Below are 10732 nucleotides of genomic sequence, written 5' to 3' on the forward strand. Positions count from 1 at the left end.
ATCTCAACATTGTTCTTGGAAAGCTTACACTGCCACCCTTTGAACCAGCTTTTTCAGCTGATTTAAAATTTCTTTCATGGAAAACAGCCCTGTTACTAGCAATAACTTCAGCTAGAAGAGTCTCAGAGCTACAGGCACTAATGGCAGTGGAGCCTTTCCTCATTTTTCATCAAGACAGAGCCTCTCTACGAACTAACCCTTCCTTTATGCCAAAGGTGGTATCCAGTGTGGCCCTAAACCAAATCATTCATTTGCCCACCTTTTTTCCAAATCCCCAGAACAAAGGAGAAAGACTCCTGCACTCTTTGGACATTCACAGACAATTACGTTACTACTTGGATAAAACTAAGGCTTTCAGAAAATCTGACCAGCTCTTTGTAGCCTATGCTGCAGGATCACAAGGAAAAGCAATCTCAAAACAGACAATTTCAAAATGGATAGGGCATTGCATACGTTTCTGCTACACACATCATGGGAAACGGTACCTGCTAATATTAGGTCCCTCTCCACCAGGGCTACAGCTACATCAGCAGCCTTTCTCAGGGGGGTGCCAACCAAGGATATTCTGGAAGCTGCAACTTGGAGTTCAGTGCAAACCTTCAACAAACACCATCACTTACCTCTATATTCTAAGACTAGAGCTGGTTTTGCCACTGCAGTTTTGCAGGGCTTGCTAGCTTCTTCTGACCCTGTTTAACTCCACCACCCATCGTTAGCTTTGGGATTCAACCCAAGTGTGATGACTGCAGCAGGGTAACACGATGAGCTTTTACTTTGAGATACACTAATGATAATTATAACATCGTAAAAATTATAAAAGAGAATTGGGACATCCTTACAATGGATAATGGTCTTAAAGATTTAGTAGGTTTGACACCACACTTCAGATATAGAAATGCTAAGAATCTGAAAAGATGGTTATGTACAGATAAAATGATTAAGAAACCCATAATTAACAGAGACACTAGGCTTAATATGGGAACTTGGCCATGTGGAAAATGCAATATGTGTAAATATATCAATACAGAAAGTGAATTTATAATACCATACCTGAACCATACACACAGGTTTGCTTTACATGCTACATGTAACACTACTAACTTAGTATATTTGGCTACTTGTACTAACTGCCAAGCATTTTATGTAGGTCTCACCTCTAGAAGGCTTAGAGATCGCATATACAATCATACATATGAGATTAGAAAGATGACTCTAACTAATGCTCTAGCCAAGCATATTAATCTTAATCAAGGTCATCATTTTAATTTTAGAGTTTTACAAATAATTAAACCTTCAGAGAGAGGTGGAGATAGAATGAATATACTAGCCAAGGCAGAGCTGGAATGGATATTTAAATTACGAGCACACATAGAGCCTGGATTAAATATTAGCATCAGCATTAAACCAATATTGGAAGCACGTAGGTAGGAATGAATATTTTAGACATAAAGCACAGCATGATGTGTTGATTATATATAGTAATTAATTATTATAATTTTCTCTATCAGCACGCTGCTAGCCATTATCTGTCACCTACCATTGACTAATTTCTTCATATGTTTATGTATGTTTTGTATATTCTTGTAGATTTTTATATACATGGAGCTAGAATGATAGGTTATATATGGTATTTAACCATTGATTGAATGCATATATAATATAGGCAGATAGGTAAGAGATGTGAATCGAGCTAATGAATTATAGTCTATAGACATCAACCATCATACATATCTATATTCACATATATATGTGTTAAAATGGATAAATGTATTATGCCCATATAGCTAACTACTATATATTAATATATTTTATGTCTCATACTTTATATTTATATATATGTTCATTTATGCTCAACTATCCATAGTGGAATGTTTGGCATTTAGACAAATTAGTTCTACACACATTAATTGTATATAGATTTTTAGGATTGTTTTTAAAGGCACATTGGTAATAATTTCTATATTTTAATATGTAAGTATCTATATACTTACATTTATATATATATAGGAATGTTTCTATTAGATATAGACATATATATATTTTTATTCGTTGATGCAGTTGTTTTAACATATGTAGTCAGACTAAAGAACAGAAGTAAAGTGATGTTATGACTCTTTAAAAACTTAACAAATGCTTCACTACCTGATCACTTGATTAACTAATGATTGTAATTAATTGATTAATTTCCAGCATTTAGTTAGTATATAAGCAGAGTGATTTATTCATTTAAATGTAACCTGATGAAGCATACTTGGTATGTGAAAGTGCTCGCTTTTCTGTCTTGTCTTGTGGAATTAAAGCTTTATTTTCCTACATCGTGGTGGATTCCTTGGTTTTATCTAATATTTTCGTGCCTACTACAGTGGAATCCTTTGGATGGTAACTAGCCTGTTTTTGCTGATTGTTCTTGGAAAGCTTACACTGCCACCCTTTGAACCAGCTTTTTCAGCTGATTTAAAATTTCTTTCATGGAAAACAGCCCTGTTACTAGCAATAACTTCAGCTAGAAGAGTCTCAGAGCTACAGGCACTAATGGCAGTGGAGCCTTTCCTCATTTTTCATCAAGACAGAGCCTCTCTACGAACTAACCCTTCCTTTATGCCAAAGGTGGTATCCAGTGTGGCCCTAAACCAAATCATTCATTTGCCCACCTTTTTTCCAAATCCCCAGAACAAAGGAGAAAGACTCCTGCACTCTTTGGACATTCACAGACAATTACGTTACTACTTGATAAAACTAAGGCTTTCAGAAAATCTGACCAGCTCTTTGTAGCCTATGCTGCAGGATCACAAGGAAAAGCAATCTCAAAACAGACAATTTCAAAATGGATAGGGCATTGCATACGTTTCTGCTACACACATCATGGGAAACGGTACCTGCTAATATTTGGTCCTCTCCACCAGGGCTACAGCTACATCAGCAGCCTTTCTCAGGGGGGTGCCAACCAAGGATATTCTGGAAGCTGCAACTTGGAGTTCAGTGCAAACCTTCAACAAACACCATCACTTACCTCTATATTCTAAGACTAGAGCTGGTTTTGCCACTGCAGTTTTGCAGGGCTTGCTAGCTTCTTCTGACCCTGTTTAACTCCACCACCCATCGTTAGCTTTGGGATTCAACCCAAGTGTGATGACTGCAGCAGGGTAACACGATGAGCTTTTACTTTGAGATACACTAATGATAATTATAACATCGTAAAATTATAAAAGAGAATTGGGACATCCTTACAATGGATAATGGTCTTAAAGATTTAGTAGGTTTGACACCACACTTCAGATATAGAAATGCTAAGAATCTGAAAAGATGGTTATGTACAGATAAAATGATTAAGAAACCCATAATTAACAGAGACACTAGGCTTAATATGGGAACTTGGCCATGTGGAAAATGCAATATGTGTAAATATATCAATACAGAAAGTGAATTTATAATACCATACCTGAACCATACACACAGGTTTGCTTTACATGCTACATGTAACACTACTAACTTAGTATATTTGGCTACTTGTACTAACTGCCAAGCATTTTATGTAGGTCTCACCTCTAGAAGGCTTAGAGATCATATACAATCATACATATGAGATTAGAAAGATGACTCTAACTAATGCTCTAGCCAAGCATATTAATCTTATCAAGGTCATCATTTTAATTTTAGAGTTTTACAAATAATTAAACCTTCAGTGAGAGGTGGAGATAGAATGAATATACTAGCCAAGGCAGAGCTGGAATGGATATTTAAATTACGAGCACACATAGAGCCTGGATTAAATATTAGCATCAGCATTAAACCAATATTGGAAGCACGTAGGTAGGAATGAATATTTTAGACATAAAGCACAGCATGATGTGTTGATTATATATAGTAATTAATTATTATAATTTTCTCTATCAGCACGCTGCTAGCCATTATCTGTCACCTACCATTGACTAATTTCTTCATATGTTTATGTATGTTTTGTATATTCTTGTAGATTTTTATATACATGGAGCTAGAATGATAGGTTATATATGGTATTTAACCATTGATTGAATGCATATATAATATAGGCAGATAGGTAAGAGATGTGAATCGAGCTAATGAATTATAGTCTATAGACATCAACCATCATACATATGTATATTCACATATATATGTGTTAAAATGGATAAATGTATTATGCCCATATAGCTAACTACTATATATTAATATATTTTATGTCTCATACTTTATATTTATATATATGTTCATTTATGCTCAACTATCCATAGTGGAATGTTTGGCATTTAGACAAATTAGTTCTACACACATTAATTGTATATAGATTTTTAGGATTGTTTTTAAAGGCACATTGGTAATAATTTCTATATTTTTAATATGTAAGTATCTATATACTTACATTTATATATATATATAGGAATGTTTCTATTGGATATAGACATATATATATTTTTATTCGTTGATGCAGTTGTTTTAACATATGTAGTCAGACTAAAGAACAGAAGTAAAGTGATGTTATGACTCTTTAAAAACTTAACAAATGCTTCACTACCTGATCACTTGATTAACTAATGATTGTAATTAATTGATTAATTTCCAGCATTTAGTTAGTATATAAGCAGAGTGATTTATTCATTTAAATGTAACCTGATGAAGCATACTTGGCGTATGTGAAAGTGCTCGTTTTCTGGTCTTGTCTTGTGGAATTAAAGCTTTTATTTTCCTACATCGTGGTGGATTCCTTGGTTTTTATCTAATATTTTCGTGCCTACTACAGTGGAATCCTTTGGATGGTAACTAGCCTGTTTTTGCTGATTGTTCTTGGAAAGCTTACACTGCCACCCTTTGAACCAGCTTTTTCAGCCGATTTAAAATTTCTTTCATGGAAAACAGCCCTGTTACTAGCAATAACTTCAGCTAGAAGAGTCTCAGAGCTACAGGCACTAATGGCAGTGGAGCCTTTCCTCATTTTTCATCAAGACAGAGCCTCTCTACGAACTAACCCTTCCTTTATGCCAAAGGTGGTATCCAGTGTGGCCCTAAACCAAATCATTCATTTGCCCACCTTTTTTCCAAATCCCCAGAACAAAGGAGAAAGACTCCTACACTCTTTGGACATTCACAGACAATTACATTACTACTTGGATAAAACTAAGGCTTTCAGAAAATCTGACCAGCTCTTTGTAGCCTATGCTGCAGGATCACAAGGAAAAGCTATCTCAAAACAGACAATTTCAAAATGGATAGGACATTGCATACGTTTCTGCGACACACATCATGGGAAACGGTACCTGCTAATATTTGGTCCCTCTCCACCAGGGCTACAGCTACATCAGCAGCCTTTCTCAGGGGGGTGCCAACCAAGGATATTCTGGAAGCTGCAACTTGGAGTTCAGTGCACACCTTCAATAAACACCATCACTTACCTCTATATTCTAAGACTAGAGCTGGTTTTGCCACTGCAGTTTTGCAGGGCTTGCTAGCTTCTTCTGACCCTGTTTAACTCCACCACCCATCGTTAGCTTTGGGATTCAACCCAAGTGTGATGACTGCAGCAGGATAACACGATGAACATAGTACAGTTTTGTACCTACCATAAATGTAGATGTTAGAGTGTTCACCCTGCAGTCCAGGTTACCCTCCCTCCATCCCCTCTGAACTAGCTTGACTTAACTATACCTTTCTATCCTATACAACCTCTGTGGTGTATTTGCTTGTGCCTGAAGGTATTGTTTTATTTTTATATGTACATTTTTATATAGCAATATGTATTGCCTACCTATTGGGGGCACCTGACTTCTGGGGCAAGAAAAACTGAAGAAAATGGCGTTGGATGCCTCTTGTATACCCCTGGCGCTCTGACATCAGGGAAGAAGCGACAGCAACCGACGCCGGACCAAGACACTGGAACTCTGGTCGACTGCGGGGACCGCCTGATGGCAGGATAACCCAAGTGTGATGACTGCAGCAGGGTGAACACTCGAACATCTACATTTATGGTAGGTACAAAACTGTACTTTTGTTGTTTTCTCTTAACTTGGATCCACTTTCTGTGGATGTTCCTTTGGTTCTGTGTTATTTGTATGAATTTCTCAATGCTGGGTTGGTATATTCTTCTGTTAAGGCCCACCTATTGGGTAGCTCTACTTATCTGCCTTTGATTCTCTTTTTAGCCTCTAGACTTGAGGTCAAACAGTTTCTTAAAGGTGTCCTTCACATTAGGCCTTCCAAGAATCCTGCCAGTCCTTCCTGGGACCTTAAATTTGGTTTAGAAAAATTGACTCGGGCTTCTTTTGAACCTGCTGCTTCAGCTTCCTTACAATATTTTTCTTGGAAGACTGTTGTTCTTTTGGCCCTTACCTGTGCCAGACGAGTGTCTGAGCTGCAAGCCCTTATAGCTTTTCCTCGTTTTTTAGCTTTCCATAATTTTTCATAAGGACAGGGTGTGTCTTCATACTAGTCTTTTTGTGAATTAAGGTGGTTAATGAGCTGTCTCTTAATCGGTCTTTTCCATTTGTCCACTTTTCCCCTTCTCTGCAGTATGCTAATGAGAAGGTTTTGCACACCTTAGATTTGCATAGACAATTCAGTATTATTTGGATAAAACTAAAGCTTTTCGTAAATCTGCACAGCTTTTTGTTTTTTTGTCCTAGGTTTGGCTTTCTCCAATCTGTTTTATCTTTATCTAAAGCCATTTTTTGTGCTATTCTTTTCATGGCAAAACCCTTTCTTTTAAGGCTCATTCCACTAGGGCTGTGGCTTCTCCCCCCCCCCCAAGAGTTTGGGTACTAGTTCTGTTCTTGTGACAGCAGTCTGGACTTCTGTGCATACCTTTACTAAGCTCTGTAAGTTGGATGTGATTTCTAGGGCCAGAGCTGGCTTTGCCAGGGCCATTCTCCATGGCTTCCTAGTGGGCTCTGCTGGCCCTTCCTCCTGTCAGTCTTTTGAGCTTTTGCACTCTCCCTGACGTTATGAATACTGCAACAGTGATGTGGAAGGACATAATACAGTTGTGTAAGATCTTGCCATAATGGTAGATATCCTTCTCTTCACTGTTGCAGTATTCATGCCCTCCCTCTGTCCCCCTTGTCCTCTTCCCTTGCGGATGTGCTTGTTTAACTACTTGTATCCTTGGACTGTCATTCCTACTGGGGCTTTTCAGTTCTGACGGTGGTACATCTGGGCATCTTTATGGCCAAGGCCATGTGCAGCGAGCATGTGTGTGACACATGGCGTACCCTTTGCAACCAAAAGGCTTTGGTATACTGACTGGACGTCAGGATGCCCTTGGCAGGGGATCCCTTTTGTAAAGAATACTGCAAGAGTGAAGAAAAGGACGTCTACTGTTACGGTAAGTTTTACTCCCCTAGACTTTACTGCCTCTCTGTTCAGAGAATGTCACTTTCTGTGTGCAGGAATGAATTCTTTTCTGTAGTAGTTGGTGCTGGTAGTGGGTAAATAGTCACACTTCCTTGTACTGTCACGATCATAACAGAATGTGGAAACTCTGTTGGATGACTTGTTTGAGAGGAAATGGTTTGTTTTAAACAAGCCCTTGTCACTCCAGAACAAGGGTCATTTAGGTTTCACAAACATTTTCATGTAAATGTCATATTCATGAACTTAGGAACAAGGGCAGCAAAAGCAAACTGAATAACTGCCGATAATGATGGTACCATGCCAGTTGGATTTTTTTCCTCTCCATTGGGTTCCTTAAAAGCGACAGGCACACATGCTTCTAGCTCACTTGTGTTTGGTGCAGGAGATTGGAATTAAAAGCCACACGTCACCTTAGCAAACTGTCAGTTTTTGCATAGTATTAAATCTGGAGACTAGCAAATATTACCTACTAACTCATTTTCTAGACTCGTACCTTGTTTTCCAGTTTTTGTTCTCAACAGTAGTCTGCCTTGTTAGTGGACGATGTCATACATAAGACAGGATACTTTACACTGTACCAACTTTATTATGTGCGATATGTCAGTTTTGACATATTGTTACAGACTGAAGTTTTTGTTCATTGGCCATTGCTGTACCCCTGGTTAAAAGGCATTGTAAATGTTGGTCACTTTTTTTTCCCCATCACTTTGGTTTGTTTGTCACTAGCCATTGTGGTATCATCAGGAACTTTGCTTTCATTTCTGTCCGAGTTTGTTAGCAGTTGAGTGATTACAATCTTGTGTAAACTTGACAGGCTGGAAGCCTTATTACAGATATGTGGGTGACTGTAAACAGCAGGAAGGAAACCGATATTAATAAACAGGCCAAAACATAAAAGAAAATTGCTGGTAGACTGCCACTTAATGGGTGAAAGATAGCACCTGTTTTGTTTCTTCTATGGTGACAATATTCAAAATGCTAACCTGTTTTTTTCTCTCTCTAAGCAGTTCAGTTTTTTGTTTTATATTAAGGTTAAAAAGTAATTTGGATGCTTTTTTTTTTTCTGTCCGATCCTTTTCAGCATGCAGCTACACAGTAATGCATTTTACCTTTCATTTGACATATTCGTACTGTTGTACCTGTATGGTTGTGCTCAGGGTCATGTGGAGTTGAAGCCTATGTCAACAAACAATGGGAAGAAGGTAGAGGAAGGCTGCGACTGGGTGGTACTCCAGTTCTTTGCATGATGCACACATACACAGATCACAGACGCACTTCTAGGTAATTTAAAGGCTCAGCAGTTCACCTTGTTGGGAAGAAAAACGTGGCTCCTGCAAAAAGTCATACAGATATGGGTAGGACATGTAGATTATACATTTGACGGCACTCAAGTCGTGAACCAAACCAGAAAACCAAGTACTTTGTGGGCGGCATTGCTAACCTCTGCCACCACTGTGTTATGTGGTGTCTTTTAAATTTGTATGCGTGCGTGGCATACAGAAACGGTCACACTACAATTTGTGCAGCTAGAAAGAAAAAAGTTTTTTATATTTGGTAAACCTTTTGAAGAGTCTTTATAAAAACATTACCTTTAGCAGGATGAGAAGATGTCACAGAACTAAAAAAAATCTTGTCAATTTAATGGAACAAGAAAATGAATATAGTACAGCAGCGAAACAGTAATAATCTCACTCATGGGTAGAATATAACTGCATTAAGTAGTTATGTTCAGAACAGTTACGCAGGTTAGTACTACTGGCTGAATTTAAGAGTTGTAGCAGGTTGGAACTGCAGTCTAACAGTTCCTTGTGCTCCTTTTGATTCACTTTATTGTGTTGATTTCTCAGCTGTCAGATATGGAGCTGTAACTTCTGTGACACTGGTACATCAGCGTAATTGGACTTCAGACATTTTACTTTACCATGCTGTGGTTGCATCAGAGGATCATAAAGGTGAGTCACGAGACTTCTGGTTATGCAGGGTTGTGATAGCAGTAGCTTAAACCATGCAATCTGTGTTCCCTGGAAGCACAAAGGAGAGATTAAAGTTAGGGTGCAGAAGAAAAGCCATGTAAGCAGTCTGCATGACGCTGTACTGGGCACTCTTTATTTTTACCTTTGGCTGTGATGGACACTGTCTGCCAGCTTATGAAAGGGTTGACTGACTGCCCCAGTTCATGGGGGGGGGGGTGAATTGAGGAGAGGGATTCAGAGATTGCTAACAACATTAAGTTACTATTGAACACTGGTGATAAGCGAACTGCTGTATATAATACTGTTGATTGCTCTGATCTGTTACTTGGTAAAAGAGTAGGCCCACATTATTAAGATACTAAGAAGGAGAGAGATAACTGCAACTTAAACATTGTAAATGCTTTAACTTATTCTGGATGCACTCATTACATAGTGAATGTGATTAAAATGGAAAAGAATTTGGAACTGTTTTTCATAATTTTTTAAATACTTTGTTCAACACTAATAATGTGTAGTAACCTTTTCTTAAAGGCATCCTTCATGTTAAACCTCCTAGGAAACCAGTTCCACCTCCTTGGGATTTGTATTAGGTCTTTGAGAAGCTTACTGTGGCCCCTTTTGAACCTGCAGCCTAAACTTCCTGAAAGTTTTGTACTTGGAAAACAGTTCTTTTGTTAGCTTTAACCTCTGCTAGGAGTGTTTGAGATTCAAGCTTTGATAGCTTCACTACCTTTCCTGGTTTTCCACAAACATAGGGTCTCTTTGGTAGGTGGATTGGACACACTAAATTGGCCCTAGGAGTGCGTGCGTGTGTGCCTTCTGTGGAAGGTTGGGCGCCGGGTTGGCAACTTGACACTGTAAAACTCCATTGCCAATCATGAGCGGACAGGTGATCCGCTGTGTCGACCCCTAACCTGGAAAAGCCAAAAGAAGGGTCTCTTTGCATACCAGTCCTTTTATGCTCAAGGTTGTGAATGAGTTCTCTTAATCACTTCAGTTGCCCACTTTCTTCCCTTTTCCAATCCTCCAGTGAAAGGATCTTGCACACCGTGGATGTGCATAAACAATTCAGATTTTTTTGGGATAAGACTAAGGTGATCAAAGTCTAATCAGCTATTTGTTTGTTTTCATCCCAGAGCTCTGGGTTTGCCTGTCTCTAAACAGACAATTTCTTCATGGATTTCTAAGGCAATTTTGTTTTCATAGGATCGTAGGTGTGTACTAGGTTAATGGCCCTGGAGCCTTTACAAGCCTAGCCCATAGAATTACCCTGGCATCTTGCCACCTGATCTTAGTTTCCAGTGCCTCTGTCGAGTAGAGCCACTGGAGTGATCCCCGGGGTGAATTTTCTATTTCCCATGCACTCAAGATTTCACTTGAGGGCCAGTGGTTTAGCATGG

At 38.6% G+C, this 10732-nt stretch overlaps 1 protein-coding gene across 2 annotated transcripts in view; it reads left to right on the forward strand.

The window, feature by feature from the left end:
- The window catches only part of PARD6G (par-6 family cell polarity regulator gamma), an 828502-nt gene that overhangs the window by 384722 nt on the left and 433048 nt on the right, over positions 1-10732 (forward strand). Inside the window, exon 3 of one of the 2 annotated variants that reach the window (XM_044067008.1) lies at positions 9207-9311. The exons of the other annotated variant lie outside the window; for it this stretch is intronic. Within the exon in view, the coding sequence (XP_043922943.1) occupies positions 9207-9311 (105 nt within the window). The remainder of the gene's footprint in view (positions 1-9206; positions 9312-10732) is intronic. 2 annotated transcript variants of the gene reach the window in all.

This window comes from Protopterus annectens, chromosome 3.part1, assembly GCF_019279795.1.
Source record: "Protopterus annectens isolate FY-2018-M chromosome 3.part1, PAN1.0, whole genome shotgun sequence".
NCBI classification, from domain to species: Eukaryota; Metazoa; Chordata; order Ceratodontiformes; family Protopteridae; genus Protopterus; species Protopterus annectens.